General features: G+C 38.6%; 1 protein-coding gene across 1 annotated transcript; it reads left to right on the forward strand.

Annotated features, from left to right (window-relative positions):
- Positions 1 to 1,238: 1,238 nt before the first annotated feature.
- Positions 1,239 to 3,470, forward strand: LOC116247057 (protein DETOXIFICATION 49-like). Its single transcript, XM_031619006.2, has one exon. It carries the CDS (start codon positions 1,400 to 1,402, stop codon positions 3,065 to 3,067), a length of 1,668 nt encoding a protein of 555 aa, XP_031474866.1. The 5' UTR covers positions 1,239 to 1,399; the 3' UTR covers positions 3,068 to 3,470.
- Positions 3,471 to 18,975: the final 15,505 nt, after the last annotated feature.

Raw genomic sequence — 18,975 nt, forward strand, 5'->3', positions numbered from 1 at the left:
ACCTTCTTGAAGCCGGGGGCTCTACCTAGCCAGGTGGCCGGAGCTCTTGTTAACGGGCCGCGTCCTGTCGACACGTGGTTTTCTTTTTGGGCTTCATGCAAAGCTCTCATGAGGTTTGAGGATAAAGAAGAGGATGTCTGCTGATTCTGATACAAACTTCAGCGCCCAAAAGAAGAATCCTCCTCACAACCAGCATGGCCAGTCAAAGTGCCTTAGTGCCCAACCACATTCAGTTTCTGATTTTGTTATGCACTACTGTGGAGAAGACAGAATAGCTTCTCATGAATTTAATTAGAGTAAAGGAGGAGGGCAGTTGCCCTTTTGCTTCTTTTCTTCTTTTGATTAATAATAAGAGAGACTGTTGGGTACTTGAGGAAAAGTAGTGGCTACCATCCATTGAGTCAGATCCCAATTCCTAACAGGTTTTGGATTGACCCTTCAAAACTACTAATAGGCTAGCTGTTTGAGGGGGTCCTTTCAAACATGCTATGACATGCAACAATAGAATTGTCCATTACAGCTGCACTTCAATGACATTTTGAAGATTAAGTTGTGTTCATTTACACCGGATCTGAGATCGGAGGTGATCAGAGAACTAGAGATTGAAAGCTAGTTTCTCCTTTTTCGGAACGAAGTTTTGAAGATACAAAGAAGATTGCAAATCCTTCTTCTTACATTAGTAGCGAAATTCGCGATTCATTTACCTTTGCAGGCAACCTTCAATTTAAGATGGATATATATAGATTGGTAGAACCAAATCGATAGGTCAAGACAAAGACCAGATCCTTTAAGTATTGTATTTAATGTTTTTTCTGAAAAGCTAACCTTACTAATATGATTTTAAGGATAGGTTGACACAAAATATATATTAAGTTGATCAATTTTTTTGTGTTTTAATAGTGTTTTTATAATAAGTAAAAACGAATGGTTTTCATAGCATCAACTTGGTAACAAAAAAAGTAACATTTTTTCGTGAAAACAACTTGATTTAGAGCATGTTTTACATCAAAATAGCTTATAAATATATTAAGATGTTTATATTTTATTTAAAATAAAAGTTTTTTAACAAAAAAAAAAAAAAACTAAAGGGTCTGGCTTTTTAGCAATTTCCCTCTCTCTATGTGTATTTCAGTAATAAGTTGGTCAATGTATTGTTTTGTTGGTGCTAAGCAACATAGCGCTTTTTGGCTTTATAAATAACCTCTCCTTCCGCCTCACATCACTCATTCCCTCGTCAGTCGTCACTCTCTCCCTCTCAACAGTTCTCCGGAAGACGGCACTGACGACGTAAGAGGGAATTGCCGGCACTCTGTCTCTACCTTCTTCCTCCAAATTAAACAATCAACTTGCCTCTCTGCCTTTCTCTCTGTTGGGTAAGCTCCTGATCTCCGCTACCACCATGTGCGAGGCGAAGCGACCCATGGAGGAGGAAGCGGCCAGTCTCCTAAAATCCGACCAAGAGCACCAGCCCCAAAGCCTCCATGACCAGCCCGAGCCAACCTTGCTCACCCCTTTCATCGACGCCAAGCCCCATGAATTCGCTGCCAAGAAGGACCCTCTGTCCCACCTGGAGGAAGGCGGCGACGCCGCGGAGTTCCGCCGCCCTGAAGACTCCGTCGCCTCCGGTTACGTCAGAGAGCTCTACGACCTCGGCCGCATAGCCCTCCCCATGGTCCTCAACGGCCTCTTCCTGTACTCCCGAACTTGGGTATCCATGGTCTTCCTTGGTCGCCTTGGCGGCCTCCCGCTAGCCGGCGGATCCCTCGCCATCGGCTTCGCCAACATCACCGGCTACTCCATCATCTCCGGTCTCGCAATGGGAATGGAGCCCATCTGCGGCCAGGCCTTCGGCGCCAAGAAGCACTACCTCCTCGGCATCACCTTCCACCGCGCCATCCTCATGCTCCTCTGCGCCTGCATTCCCATCTCCCTCCTCTGGCTTAACATGCACAGGATCTTAATCTTCCTCGGCCAGCAGCCGGACATCGTCGAGCTCGCCCACTACTACATTGTTTACTCCCTCCCCGACCTCTTCGCCCAAGCCCTGTTGCACCCACTTCGCGTCTACCTCCGCACGCAGACCCTCACCATGCCCATCACCTACTGTGCACTGGCCGCCATAGCCCTTCATTTTCCCGTCAACTACCTCCTGGTCACCGTCTTCGACATGGGTATCCGCGGTGTCGCCCTTAGCGCCGCCTGGACCAACGTCAACATTGTTCTCTGCCTCCTCTGCTATGTCTGCTTCTCGAAGGCCTGTAAGTCGTCCCGAGTTCGAATTTCCACAGAGTGCCTGAGGGACTGGTACTCGCTTGTCAGCCTCGCCATTCCCAGCTGCGTCTCCGTCTGCCTGGAGTGGTGGTGGTACGAGATAATGATCCTCCTCTGCGGCCTGCTGCTCAACCCCAAGGCGACGGTGGCTTCTATGGGCATCCTCATCCAGACCACTTCCCTCATCTACATCTTCCCTTCCTCCCTGAGCTTCGGCGTGTCAACGAGAGTGGGAAACGAGCTCGGAGCGAACCGGCCGGACAGGGCGAAGAAATCGATGGTGGTCGGCCTTTCCTGCAGCTTCGTCCTGGGCTTCGTCGCATTGTGCTTCACCACCACGGTGAGGAAGAGCTGGGCGACGATGTACACGACGGACCCGGAGATCCTCAGGATCACGGCCATGGTGCTGCCGATCATTGGGCTGTGCGAGCTCGGAAACTGCCCGCAGACGACCGGCTGCGGTGTGCTGAGGGGGACGGCGCGGCCAAGGACAGGGGCCAACATCAACCTCGGGTGCTTCTACCTAGTGGGGATGCCGGTGGCGGTGCTGCTCGCGTTCGTGATGGGGTTCGACTTCAAGGGGCTATGGCTGGGGCTCATGGCGGCGCAAATGTCCTGCGTCGTGACCATGATGAGCGTCATCTGCCGCACCGACTGGAAAATTCAGGCGGAAAGAGCAAAGGTTCTTACCGGCGGTGACGACGAAAGCAGTTCCACCAATGGCGCCTCTGTTCCTAGTGGCGATCAGCAGCCCTCGGATAAGCTCGTCAATATTAAAATCGACCAGCAACGGTGATGGGCTCTGTTACGTTGTTGATCATTTCCTCGTCACACTCTGTAAATTATTAATACATACTTTTCATCCTTCATTTTTGAATACTCTTTCTCTCTGTTTCTTCAACACCAAACCATAGCAGGGAGTAGGAAACCCAATCTTGAATCCATAGATACAAATATAATACTTCATTGGAGTCGGGGGAGGAAGAAATGTAAAATCTGTTCTTCTTTTTGCCAATTGTTATAGCATGGGTTTTTTGTTCTTCTTCTTTTGATTTTGGACTCCATGTTGTAATTTCTGGCTTTGAATACAAAGGCGAAATCTATGAAGCTACTGTTCATACATGAGAATCGTGTTCTGGTAGTTCTCCTCTGTTTTCGATTCACGTCTGTTCCAGCTGGTTCGAGAGAGAGTAAAGGAGCGGCCGACTATGAACGAAGACACGGTCCAAGCCATGAAGATGATCAGAAGATCCAAACCGTCGCCACTTTTGATCAGACTTTATTCTTTTGACCACAGATCGCATGCCTGTTTATTCCTGTATGTGAAAAAGACATATTCAAGTCATAGCCACATGGAAATACCATATCTTGAGTGGTTGACCAGGGCTTCCAAAATGTGGATTTTCTCAGGCCGGCCGGAATCCAGATGCCTCGATGCCTCTCCATGTTGTCCTTTGAGACTTAACAGGTCATATGCAGAGGCTTGTGCATAATCTTTTGCATGCCAAATTCCTTTAAAGTTTCTGCACCATGCACAGTATTCAGGTAATCTATTTTTCTCATTAGAGGCCATTTCAATATATATATATGTATATATATAATCAAGACCATTTATCTAAAAAAAATAAATTGGTTGAGAAAGAAACAATGAAAAAAATTAATGCTCGAATGATGAAAATGCTCACCATCTCCATCTTTTTTTCTCTGTCTTTTTCTTGACCACTTATCATAATGGATCAAACTGTTTTTATTAAATGACTGAGAAAAATATGAATCACCATGTATATATATATATTATATAGAAAGTGTTAAAATAAAGGTAATGAAAGTATCACCGTCCTCAAATCATAATCAGTGCGAGTGCTCTGCTCTTGGGTTGTCTGTGTGCTCCTGAAACAAACCATGATGAAAGGAATCCGACGAGTGTGATCCGCTATAGTTTCTTTTAATAGAGAAACCTAGAAATAGAAGAATTAAAGGTATCAAAATTCTAATTAATAGAAAAAGTAAGTTCCAATCTTTGCACACCTAAAAAGGAAAGTAGATTCAATTTATATATACCAGTAAATTTTAATTTAAGGGAAGTCTTGGTCACTGCACATAGGCCCGCTTCAAGGCGTGGAGAAATTTGGCATGCCACTATATTTTTCTTCTATATATACATCCATTAGAGTCTAGAGAGAGAGAGAGAGAGAGAGAGAGAGAGATTATGATGTGGAGAAACACGATGCCCAAGTGCATATAAGATCTGAAATCATGTAAAACAGAAAGAAACTGAAAATATCTGATGCATAAATCATACTTACTTAATGAACTGATAAATTCTATGCATTAAAATGCATTAAGTTTACGGAATATGACATCTAATAGATTCGTTTTCATGGGATTCTAGTCAAGCATTTAAAGCAGATGAGTTGATTTGACAGCGTTCTATGATTCTGCCCAGCGTTAATTAAAGCAGAAAAGCTAGGGAATTTGGAAACAATAATCCCGAAAAGGCAACGAATTTAAAAATATGTGAGTGGGGAAAGGATTACTACCAAAGAACTCAGCCGAAAAGCTCATCTTGTTCAATAATATACTCAGTTGCTTATGAAAAAGGAGCACGTAAGCAAGCAGGACATTCTTCCTTCCGTGACGTATTCATTCTTCTGGTGGTTATTTCCTCTTTTGAGGAGGTAGCTTCCTTCCTTGCGCCCTCTCATGCTGTCACCACATATATATATATATATCCATTGTTTGTTTCAATACTTGATTTTTTTTAATTAATAATAAAGAAAAAAAGAAAAAGAAAAATGCGATATAATATTTTTAATATTTAGTATTAGTTCACTTTTCTTTTCATTTTGTTATTCTCTCAATCGTTGGGCCAATGTACATAGTATTTAAGTGTCTGAATACCAATTAAATTAAAGAAAGTGGTGTCAATTAAATTAACTAGCGTATAAACATCTAGCACCTCCCAATTTTTTTTTTTTCTAGTTTCTCTTTATAATATACGTAAATCGAAATCAGCTGTTAATTTTTTGTGACTGAATGATTATTTTTTAATTTTGTATCGCTAAGAATCATTTGCAAAATGTGCATATATATATAAAAGGACCATAACTAAACAATTTGGTCGCTGCATCTGTTATGATATACAAATTTAAATACATATATATATATATATATATATAAAAAGAACGAATAGATGGTCAAGTTACGCATCCGCTGAGTAGGCGCGTGGAAGGGAAAAGGTCGGCAAAGTTAACTTTTTAGAGAGAGAGAGAGAGAGAGAGAGAGAGAGAGAAGTAATGGTGCTAACTGTTTTAGCTCATCCATACTGTCATCCGCGTCAGTAGCATGGCGGCGTTCTGTGGGCCCCACGATAAAGGGAAAGCCTGTTAACTCAATCACTTGCGGGACATTCTCTGGTCCCACCATCAGCACAAAGACGACCCTAAATAACACAAGGGGTCGACCACTTTACTGTGAATTCCTGAAAGGTGCCTCACACTTTTTTTCAAATTCTGGGATATTTAAGTTTTACCTCATTTGAGAAAAACCTAATTCACCACGGTTGTTAATTAAAAATGTGATCGACATGAGAAAAAAAATCTTAAATATTTTTCCTTTTTTCAAACAAGAGAAGGCGTAACAAGTTAGGCCAACGCACATAAACTCTTTTTAGAAATGCTGCGGGTCCGGCTGCAAAGTTGCTGGCCGTGCCGACATGGAAGATGATGAGATGTAAGTGATCTCATTCCTCCTTAGATGAGTTCATCAAAATTGATTTGATTCATGGGCCTACCAGGCTTGGCCGGTATTTGACCGAGCAAGATTTAGATTCCAGACAAGACCAAGGTTTCGACCGCGGCGCCTACGCGCCCCCAGCCATAGCAATAGGTCGAGCCATGGTGACAATAATGGCGGCTTGATTGAGCCTTTTGACCCAACTGGGTCCGCGCCTACTATGTGGCGTCTATGCAGTCAATGCAGAACCACTAGGGAATGCCAGGTCCAAAACCCTCACCCTTCACCCACTTTTGCTCCGGACCGAGCCACATAGAGTGACCTCGCAAATTAACTAGCCGAACTGCATGATGATTACCGCTCTGCTCCCTCCAAATTAAGAAATTTCATATTTGTGCTCTTATGCATTGAATTCCTTGCTTATAGCTGATTCGCTTAGGGTTTTCCTTGTCCTTGGAGTCATCATAGAATCTAAAAAGTGCATTGAACAATCATGATTATTTTATATGTCAATTTCCAAGTCTTTGGAATATAATTCTCCCAGTTGATTTTTTTAAGGGGGAAAAAAAAGCAAATTTCCAAGTCTTCTCGACGTTACAAGAGAATCGTGGAAAATAAGTTTCATGAGAATCAATTACAAAGGTTTTGTCATATTAACGCATGATGTTATAAATTCACAATGCCACTTGCGACTTGGCTTTATAAAAGAATGTTTCCAATATAATTCTGCAATGTTTAATTGAATTAAGTTGACAGTTCATGTCATTCCTTGTGAATATTTCATCCGTTTTTTAAGAAGGAGCTTCCAATTAAAAAAGTTAATCAAGGTAGTAAAATATGCTTAATAGCAACTTCTGCTCAATCCTTGGATGTGAAATGCAAACAAGCCGTCATATTTTAAGAACTCGTATATGAATTCAGATATTTAATCAAATTCATTGATGGCTTAATTATCCATGTGTACTGTTCATATATTGATAAACCATGAGCACTCATTCTTTTGATCATTTGAACATGCTTACAAAGACCTTTAAGTAACTAAAAGAAGCTTTGAGTGAGCAATACAAAGTGTTTCATCCCACTGCTTAGGCGAGAGTCGAAGTCTCTCGACTCCCTTCGACTCTCGACTCCCTAAAGGGTTTAAGAAGAACATCGGATCATGATGTCGACCCAATGTACATCATCTAGTACAAGATTGACACAGAAAGAAACCGATTGCTTACTATCTTCTCAAAAAGTTACTTTTATGTGTGCTTCTATATGTGTCGTATGGATCAGGCAACCGAATTTAATAAATACAAGCATCTGTGGTAGAAAAATAATACTATATGTGTGCATGCCGACGTCCAGTCAACATGGTAGTGGTGATCATTATCGGTTGATGCAGCCGAGAACACGCAACTTTGTTGCCTACATCTTTAGCATATAACCAAGAATTTTAAAAGGCCGAAACAACTTCACTTTTTGGGTGGTAGGTAATGCCGCACTTCCGGCGAGTTCCTGGCCGCATTTGGAAACTCCGGACAAAGTGAGGCCGGATCATCCGCTTTTGGTGGACCAGAAGCAAAAGATCCCGCGAGAGAGAAAAGAAGGAAGGAAAAGGAACAAGTTGATCATGTTCAAAGAGGGAACAGGGACAGTGCTGAAAGCATATGCTTAAAAAGGTAAAGAAGAAGAAGAAGAGGAGGAGGAGGCGGAAGAGTCAAACACACGCTTTCTAGTGCAGAACAGCCCATGGTTGAACGGAATAAAGGCCACCAGTATTGGTACTCGTGGACCATGCTGGTCCACTTACTTGGCTTCAAATGGATCCGATCTGATGTCAATTCAGATCCAAATCTGACCAAAATTGCCCCCCATATCTAGACCCTAGAAAAGTTTCTTTTGAAAACTTTTTCTAAAATTTTACGGATGCCAAAGCTAAAATTGTTGAAAATTTAACAGGTAAAACTTTATTTTTCAAAATCTAGGGAAGAGGTAGGGGAGGGGTGCCACGGCCGCCGCCGGTCCCCCTTCCCTCCGCCGTTGATCTGAACATACTGGAATGCAAAATAGGGATGCAGCAGAACTAGGGCAGCTCGGGGACACATGTGAGCTGGTGTGGGCAATTGGTGAATAAATTATATATTTATATTTTAATAGCTCAAAGAAATTTAGTGATTTAGTGGATCCGCCACTGGATCAGGCATACCCAATTATCGATCCTTTTCGCCGGATCTGCTAAAGAAACTTGGATCTGATTGCTGATGGGATTTAAGTTGTGCCTGCAGTTCCATAACAAAAAGTCTGTCTCAGATTGATTACCTGATATCAATTGTAATGATCCATGTTGGATTGTATGCTAGTATGATCCGGATTAGGTTCAAAAGGTGGTGTCCGAATCCAAGTTTGAATCCAATGACACCTGCATGCTCGTCAAAACTCACTCTGGGTTCCTCAATACAAATTTCCTTATTGACTTTTCATGTATTAGAAAAAAAAAAAAAATCATTTTCTTTAGATCTGACCTTTGTAAAAAGATCATGAACACGTCTCTAATAAAAATCTTGATTTAGAATGATTAATTTCTTCGACTTTTTTCATCATTTCACATTTTTTCATCATTTGGTATATGTGAATCGAAGACTTTAACCGACTTAGCACAGAGCGAATAGCAACTCTTGTATCTTCTTCCCATTGATTTCTTTAGTAGAAGGGTCGGGTCGAAGCTTCAACTCTCTTCTGGGTCAGTTCGGCTCAGCCGGATTTCTTTAGTAGACCCCAAAAAAGGTTGTGGTCAGGGCATCGAAATGTACACCAATTCCTGTCATTGCTTACCCTCACTATGACCATGCATTGGAAGAAGGAAGATGATTTCATCTTTGTTCATTTTTCACTCCTCTGAAGAATAGACACAGAATGCAAGGTAATGAAATGGATGACTGTGCTCTCACATGAATCTTGCTGTGTTAGGACTTTGCACGGCCGTAGAGGACAGTCAAAAGATGTCTCACAACCCTTTCTTCGTAAGCCTTTTAGTGTTCTTTGTTCAAGCCATTTGTCCCCGGCTTGGGGAATGGGAGAAACATAGCTCTTCTAAGTTGTAGATGCCTTTTGACTGCAGATCATATGATTATATATATATATATATATATATATATATATATATAGAGAGAGAGAGAGAGAGAGGCATTCTTGTGTTTCCACTTAAATCAAATCAAAGGCAATGATGTCTTTGAAATTAGCAAAGTACACGACAAAATGCATGGAGAAATCTCAATTAGAAAGCAAGGAATTTTATGAGCATATATGTTCAAGCTCACACATCTAAATGAACAAATCAGATGTTCAGACTGATAGCATTTAGAATTTGGAACCAAATATCTGTTGTCTTATATAGCAGCCATTTTTGGATTAATTTGCCTAAGTGCTGCCTTGTCCATATCATGACCATTTTGATTGAATGTTTGAACACAGATTAAGAATTTCCTTTGATGTAAGGAATTTCCTTTGATGTAAGGAAGTTAATAACTTTTCCAGTTTGACAATTTTTATCAACACTTATTGCTGGAGCCACAAGAAAATAAATGGTAAATGGATCATTGAAACTGTTTAAGTGGAAGTTTAAGTTTTTTTTTTATCTTTTTAAATTATATTCTCTATTTTAAATATTTTAAATAACTAACATTAAAATCGCTGAATAGAAAAGAAGAGGTGCAGGACTCTCGCTTCGGGCGGTGGGATTAATAATTTTGCTCATCCGACCCACATTGGCGCCGTTCTGATTGTCCACTTTCATTAATCATTATCTTAAATTATTTGACTTCAAGAATCACATGTAATACTTTTCCTGTTTATATAGTAACCTCGCTCTCTAATCTGACCTTAATTGTTGTCATCATTGACAATGCAATTTATTCAGTGGTAGATTCTGGAGTGACACTCATTCACATATTTTTATATCTGAAAAAATAATGGACAAAATATTTGAAGATGCTAATGTGAAAATTAGAAATATCAAAGGCGTGTTTAAAAATGTCACGCATTAGCTTTAACTATTTTTAAAACTTTTAAAATATTTTTTATATTACTTATAAAGGACTTTAGCCGGAATTGTTGAATGGGCCGATTTATTGTATACCCAGACTTTAGGAATTTGGTTTGCAAAGTGATTAGAGTAAAAAAAAGATGAAAGAAATATTTATGGTAAGACTTATTTGGATAATAAACTTGCATGAGACAATCTCTTAGTCAATGGACCATCTTATAAAGTCATTAACAAGGCTATTTCTTTAAGATAGTCAGCAATAAAACAAAAAAGCTTCTTAATGAGAATTCAGAGGAAATTGGAGAGAAAAAATGTCATAAGAGTCGCATCCATGCCGATGGATTTGAATAATTGTGCTTTATGCTGGAACAGTTGGTAGCTTTTTCTAAACATTCTTTGAATAACTAAGCCACCTTTTGTCAAGTCTTTTTGGGTGAGGTGAGCAGAAAGAGTATTTCATCTGTCATCCAAGAACGAACTAAAGCTTTCAGCCAACCTTTTCTCTTCTCTGAATGCAGAAAATGCTTTCAGTGTCTTGAAGTGTCGCCACTCTATGCTTTAACTTGCATGTCAGTGGTCCTCTTTTTATAATATAAAGGATTGACATTTTGATAATTTGAAGCGACAAGTGTGTGGTGCAATGTAGGTGGAAGAGGGGAAGAGGGCGGAGTCAAGAATTTATTGTAATAGGAGTCAAACTATCTTAATCAAAATTTTTTACATATGCTTAATAGTAATTTCGATTTTATCCATGCAGTACACATACCTTAAGGCCTCGTTTGATGCACAAGAAAAATACTATGCACAATGGATTTTTTTTCAAGTTTCAACATTTTACCATGCATTTTTCATTGAAATAGAAAAAAATTCCCATGAAAAAAGGTTGGACCTCTCTAGGACATCAAAGTTTGACCGTCGATTTAAAATTGAACGGCTCAGAACAACCTTTCCCCACCCTCCCTTCCCTCCCACCTCTCCCTTCCCCACCCTCCTCTTCTTCCATCTGAAGCACTGCCGGCTTCGTCCCTGCCGCCGCCGGTGGACAGCACGGGGGTGCCCCGCCTCCAACCCCTCGTACTCTTCCTCCATCCTGAGATGGAAAAAAAAAAGTCAATATTTACAGGCCATCGATAAAAAATGATGGAGTGCTATGTCATATATATATATATATATATATATATATATATATATATATATATATATATATATATATATATATATATATATATATATTGAAATCCTCTTGCTGTCAGGATGTTTTTGCTTCCCACACATGCAACCTAGTGCATTAGGCTGGAGAATATGAATGCCTAAATAATGATATTATATATATATATATATATATATATATATATATATATATATATATATATATATAAACCTTCTAATGAGTTTATAAACATTAATTTAATATAAATCATGCTTTAATTCAAGACATTTTTGTAAAAAAAATTGATCTGTCCACTAGGGAAAAAAAACTAATGTTATACGAGCCATTCGTTTTTTATTATTAAGAAACGTTTTTTAAGTTAGAAAACAACTAACTTAATGTATGTTTATCACCAAATCAGTCTTACAAACATATCTATAAAGTTAGATTATAATATATATATATATATAATGAATTTAAATGGGTTTGGCTTTTGTTTCTTATCCAAATAGTCTAATTTTTAGAGGATATATATATATATAGTCAATGCTTCCAGATGCAAGATAGTTTCTGCACAACTAAAAATTAAAAATTCATCATAAATCATCCTGCATCATAACCCGTGCTAATGTCAATTTAGTTACTTTTTAAAGCAACAATTTTTCAAATTTTAGCCATGCTAAGCTCAATTTTAGTGATGAATTTTTAAATTCCAACCGCATGGCAATTATCAACATTCGACAACATTGACTATATATATATATATATATATATATATATTTATATATTTATATAATGTTAAATTAGTAAGCTGCCTCCATGATTGTATTTTAAAAAAAAAAAATTGTATCGCAAAAAACTATTACAAAAGATACATTGTCAGCCGCAATTGTTTGACCATGGGTTTTAGTAATGTAATGCACATTTTACAATGGTTTTTAGTATATATATTCAAATATGTCCAGTGATATTAATTACCAAATGACTAAAACTTAAGAGATCGATCTCTGGTTTTGAACTTTGGCCACCTCATACCCGATGACAAACATACCGGCTTGCCGTCGCTGGAAAAGCAAGAACCATTTCCGGCGGCCGCAACGCATCAAGGTCGTGTCTGCTAATAAACCGGCGTGATTATTATTTACGGCCGCGTTAGTCTGTGAACGAAGTACGATTGATGGATCATGTTCTTGGGCGGGATGACGGCTTATGGGGCATCGGACAATCAAGTACTGCTCCCTTGTACGCAGCTGTTGCTTCCATATCTGACGTTCGCCGGCCGCAGTTGCCCCTCGAATCGGGAGAATAAATAATCTCAAGTTTCACGTTCAAGCTACAAGCCTCGAGTCGGCCACAAGGCTTCTCCGATCGAAGACTGTTGGTTTGATTTCTTTGTTAATGTTGATCTCAAAGTCCACACATTTTTTTTTTTGCTTTTTGGGTTTTAAATTTAGCAGTCCCAACTTAGTTTAGATTATCAAGGACTTGAAAAAGAGTGCTCAATTTGTTTAAATTATCATAGACTCCAAGCTGGTGGAATATTTAGAATTTGAGTTCTGGGCATCTTGAAACTTCTTTAGATCAATAATCTACCTGTTTATTTTCTTACAAAATTTTCAAAAAAAAAAAAAAGTCATAAAAAAATCATTCAATTCATCTACCATCATTTGCTTGTGATATAGCTACACCTAATTCAGGACCGGTTAACGCGAGAACTATAAATTTTTTTATTCATTCCACAAATAAATAGAGAAAAAAAAATATAATTTGGGATGTCTTCAAGAAACCTAAAAAGGATAGCAAAGCATGAAAGTGAATTAACCAACTCAAATCAAGGCATCCATGATATATCACATCAATACATGTAGTCAAAGTACATACAACTTCCAAGACATGGTCACTAACATCTCAGTGAGGATGAATCTTGTTTTATTCTGAACTAAAGCAGATCTTGGTTTGAACTTCTATGGTAGTTGGAGAAATAAAGAAAATCAATGGCACAAGTTGGGAGCATGAATCTGTACATCATCACAAAGTTTACCAATGCATGGGGATGCTATGAAAAGCTTGAAAGTAAGCTAAAATGTGCTTTAGTAGGACATGTATTTTCAATAAACTATGGCAACTTCAAGAAACAATGAAAAATATATTTTACAAACAAAGAGAAATAGTGGCGTACCTTCATGCATTGGGCTGCTTCCATCTTTAGTGCATTAATAAGTGGTGATTCTTTTTAGTGGCTTTTGGACTTCCTTGCAGTTGATCACCCTTGTGCACCTCCTAAAGCAACTGGTGCACCTTTTCAATAAGGGAGGGGCCAATCTTGGGGTCAAGTTAAAAAAAAAAAAAAGGGTCAATCCATGCCTTGTTGGTCTAAGCGGCGCGCTGTCGACGCGTCTTCAATTTGATTTTGTGAGTGTTATTCTTTTACACTGTAAACATATGACATGTGCGACACTTGAATTGAAGAGTGTACCATACGATCATCGCCCCGTTCAAATCAAATTAGTAGTTAATCATTCTGTTCGCTTGATTTGACAAGTGCCAAGTGCCGCATACCATTTAATTTTTTTGTTTCTTGAGATATTTTTAAACTTTTTGACGTCATAATACTGTTCCTATTTATCACTAATTCAGCTGAATGAACTGCTTTTTATTTTCAAAATTTAATGTACTTCTTCATGGGGTTCAGATTGCTGGATGTGCTTCCTCATCATTGAGCTAATCTTTCATGTCAATCACCCAAAATGTTAGCTAAAAACTGACTCAAGCGCCCAAACAGTGAGTTTCAAGGCACTCTTTTGTGAGTTTGCTTCACTTCAACACCTAAAAAGACTACAAAACAGAATGCAAGGAAGCAATGGTGCTCGAGCATCCATGGCCATCAAAGTTTTAGACTTGAAAACTTAAGAGGTTATTTCCCTTTATGGACGCCACAATATGCAGTTTTTAAGAAATGTACATGGCTGCAATCGCCCTTGCAAATATGTTAGATATTGCTGAATGGTTAAATTTTTTTTTTTCAAAAAAAAACTATCGTTATACTAAAACTATAGCTAAAGAACCATCAGCATACAATAAACGGCTGCTATATATATATATATATATATCCCATATTCAAAGAGACAAAAATACCTGTGAGAGGAGAAAACAAATTTGTTTACTTAATGGAGATCTCTGTCCTTCTTTTGATGGGTAATTTCGTCTCTTGAAAATATAATTTGGTTTTCATTTTTTTCAACTTATTGTCCACGGTTTAATCCCCTTTCCATGCAATTCCCATCTGTTCAACCTCATTTAAAATGACAAACACATTCCTAATATTTGTACTTTTTGAAAAGCATACCTTTTTATTACATTAATCATAATTAACAGCTTATCAGTGTACCTAACTAAATGATTTACGTGATTAGTGAAAAAAGGGGCTTAGTCATAACTCTATTAAGTAAGCAAAACACTTCCTTCCCGAACGATGCTTTTGAAACTTTATTGGAAGGTCAAATGCACTCTTTAATTTGAACTACTTGACAAAAAAATAAAATGTCGACAGACATCTGGGAAGGATCAGATTGTCAAATCCGAAAGGGTCGGGGACGAATTTGGTGAAAACAGTTCCCAACGAAGGAGAGCCTCCCTACCGTGCCGGCTGCTCCGGCGCGGCGCACGAGCCATGTTCCCTGCTCCGAGGCAAACTGAATCGAGCCCAGTTGCTTCTGGGCTCGAGCCCCTGGCGCCCACCACGAACTCAGCCAGAGGCCCACCCTTCCGAGGGGGCACGCCCGTTCATGGTCCTCTTTTTAGAAGCCCAGATCCCCACAGGCCCATGCACAGCACGTCAACCCAAGGGACCTCCTCTTTGACCGATCCTCCTATCTGACTGGTCAAACTGGGTCTAATTGTGCACTCCACGGCCGTCTTGGTCCCTTTAGGCAGCTGGAGAGCCGTGGCAGTCACTTCTGCACTTGCAGCGCCCATTTTTTGCTGTTTTAGACCTTTGACTTTGACTAAACTCGACATTCGGCTTCTGTTTGACCAAGGTTCCTGGTTCTAGTTTGACCAAACCGGACCCAGGTCTGTTTGGTTTGTCCCCTACACGCTCATGGCACGTCATTCTTCATATGGAAAGCTTTCAATGTATATATATATATATATATATATATATATATATATATATACCCAAAGTCCAAAGTCCACGGCATTGATATAGTCAATTCGGCCTTAATATATATGCTAATTGTAGCCAATGTGAGGCTTACTCAAAAATACCAATAATTAGCACGGTCAAAGGGCTTCATGAACCCGGGCCCCCACTAGGAGTCAGGACCGGTCAAAGTCAACGCATGTATTTCGCTGTGCTTCTATAAGCTATGATGCACTAGCGTTTTTTTTTTTAATGAAATATGAAAGTGATTACGGACTAATTAAAATTTAGCTGCCCTCTTGAGACTTGCCCTTCAACCTTGTTGCCCAACCACGTTGAGTCAACGCCTTGACCGGTCAGGGCTCGCTTAGCCTGGACCGTCTGTCGGAGATTCAAGAGGCAACAGAAGAGCATTTTGAAACCCTAGATCGATCTGGATTTGTTTAATATTCACATTAGTATAATAAAACGCCACAAATCTCCACCGTTAATATGATTAGTTTATTATCGAAGAGTATGTCAGCTAATCCTTTTTAATTATTAAAGTAAGCCTAGTTTATTGTATAAGTGAATGTCATCTATGTTCCTTGCTTCTTTCAAAACATGCATGATGCATTCAAGCATGCTTTCTTGCAATGTCAATGGGGTGCCAATTGGGGTTTTGTTGATTGGGGGAGATCCGATACAAGCATCGGGATCCAAACCCGCGACTCCTCGGAAACCTAACCATCCAAGTCCCTTGTTCGGCTCCGCGAATGAAATTCTTCCACGAAGGATAACCTCGAGCCGCGGAAGAGAGCTAGTCAGGCTCTTCTTAATCACTTGGAAACTTTGTTGGATCCCGCGAAGTTCAGTCTTGTATTTTTAGAGATCTAAAGAATTGGAATGCACATTGAGAGATTGCAATTCAATAGTAACTAAAATAATCTAAATCTTGTTGTTGGTCTAAGGGCATTATGTCAATCTTGCAGTTGTCTATTGAGTCTCAACTTTTGATAAGTTATTGAGGCTCTCAAAAGATATGTTGGTCAATTGGAATGAAGATGTAAGCAGTGACATAAATTTGATTCACCCTTTTCTAGGGTTTTAGATCTGTTTGATATAAAAAGGACATTTGTTTAGTGTTGGTTCTATGTCACCCATCACAGAAACCTGACAAAAAAGACATTATCAAACATGCAATGAACATGACATGCACAAAAATAATAATTTTTGAAGGAGTAAGGAGATTATGCAGTGATTAACTTGGACGTAAACCCAACGATAATGACAATCTAATGGCCTTAATGTTACTTTGACAAACTTAAGCGGCATGCAGATCGCAATGTCAATGGGTTTGGATTTGGATCTTAGTCGGTGAACATATGTGGGTCAGGTTTGTTTTATGACTTTTGTGATCAGGTGTGCAATCTTGCGCACGATTTGATCCAGGTAGTTTAAGTGTGGAAATGTTTTTATAGGACCCACTAGCAGAGCCAGAAATTTTTTCTGATGGGGGCACTCATTCAATACCTTTAATTTGTCTGGGGCATTTATATGTATAACAATGAAATATATCAAAACATTAACATATATATTAAACTATCGTTTGGTCGTAACTACAAAAAAGAACCTCATACAACTTAGTTTTCATATATAGGCTCCACTTTTGCTGAGAAATTAATCTCATTTCAAACCTGGCCGCCTCGAAAAACGGGTGTTGCTTAATGTACTGTTGACTACTGAATGAGTTTTTTTTGTTGAGCCCTCCAAAATGATTGACATTTTGGCCATGAAGTTAGTTAGTGATTTTGCAATGTCTTGGTTAACTCAATATTTGACCAGTCAAAAGCGAAATAATGTATGCTAAAGTTACAAGATATGGAGCACTTTTAGATCCCTCTCATTTACGTATATTAACTTTCTTACTCCATTGCTACGACATGCAGGAGAAACTTGCATGTCACGTGTTTAAGATTAAGAGTCATGAGAAAGCAGCTTCATAAACGAAAATATATATATATATATATATATAATATGACCACTTGGGTAAGGAATAAAAACGTGACCTCTTAAATTCCTCTTAAAAAGTGTTTTAACAAAAAATGTGAACCATCTAATTTGTTTATAAACACTAATTTAATACAAATCATGCCTCAGTTAAGTCATGTTTGTTAAAATAATTGATCTTTATACTATCAAAACTTTGATGCTAAAAGAGCCGTTCATTTTTTGGCTATTAAAAGATTTATTAGTTAAGTAAAAAAACAATTAACTTAATATATGTTTCTCATCAAAATCAAATCACTCTTAAGATCATATCTATAAATTGTGTTGCAAAAAACATTTTAATAATTAATTTTTGTAGGTCTGGTTTTTGTCTCTTATCTAAGTGGTTATATATATATGTGTGTGTGTTTTGTCAATCAAAATCATATGAAATAGATCGACATGTTTGAAGAGAGTAGCATTAATCTCAATCACTTACGAGTGCAATTTAAACATTTTGCAACTTCTTGAAGGAGAGTAGAATTAAAATCACAGAAAATAGAAGTATGTACACATTCACACACACATACACACAGGGATGGAGCTAGAAATTTTTTTTCGAGGCACTAAATATAAAGTCAACAATCAAATCTACCCATATTCATTGGACAATGACCCCAGTCTCGTGGGGCTGCCCCATATAATTGGACTCAAGTCCACTTAAATCCAACTATAATTTTAACGTTTTATAGTATCTCCGTGGGGCACACGCCCTACGGACACCCCACCTGTCTTTGCCCCTGCACACACACATATATATAGTCCTCGTCCCTTGAATATCATAAAACTCACTTTGTTATCATCCTTGCGCTGCAACCCATTTGGGGGCTCACCCACATCTTTTTTATTGACAAAAAATAACAGATATCACTCTGTTGTCATCCTCAATGTTCAAACTGTACACTTCAAACGAACTTGACATAATACGAAGAAAGTATGATTATGCATATGTTCATGCACACATGCTTGAAACTATTCTTCCCACAAATAATTTGAACTACGTAAATATGCTTGAAATGGTTGGTCAGTGTGAATTTACTGATATTTGGACAGCAAATTAGGGGTAGAGGTAGGCGTGGGTGCTGTGTGGGCGATTGCCCACAAAAACCAACAAAGAAACATTTACTTTCATGTTGATACTTTGGGGTACTTTTTCTCGTCTATTATTGGTGTTCCTTAAAATGTTGAAATGTTATAACTAGTGTTCCTTACCCAGAACTTTCTGGCGACGAATCGTTTAAAAATGCTTATATATATATATATATATATATATATATATATATATATATATATATATAGTGTGGGTGTGTGAATGGGGTGTTTGATGATTTGAAATTTTGATTATGGAAGAATGAAAATTGTAGAATCATAATTCCTCCTCAAACTAGAATGAAATCAATGTTGGCCTGTCAATAAATTAAATTGCTTTAAGTCAATTTAAAATATTTTAAAATACTTTTTTAATTAAAAAATAAATAGGGGAACACAGGTTGATAACGGAGATTTTTTGTCGGCAGAATATCAATATCTTTTCAATATCATTGTCGTTTTGGCTGCCGCAAGCTGCCGACGAGGTGCCTTCAAATTCAACATTTGTTGCAGTTGATGATCATCGTCATGAAT

The sequence above is a fragment of the Nymphaea colorata genome, chromosome 2, assembly GCF_008831285.2.
Source record: "Nymphaea colorata isolate Beijing-Zhang1983 chromosome 2, ASM883128v2, whole genome shotgun sequence".
NCBI classification, from domain to species: domain Eukaryota; kingdom Viridiplantae; phylum Streptophyta; class Magnoliopsida; order Nymphaeales; family Nymphaeaceae; genus Nymphaea; species Nymphaea colorata.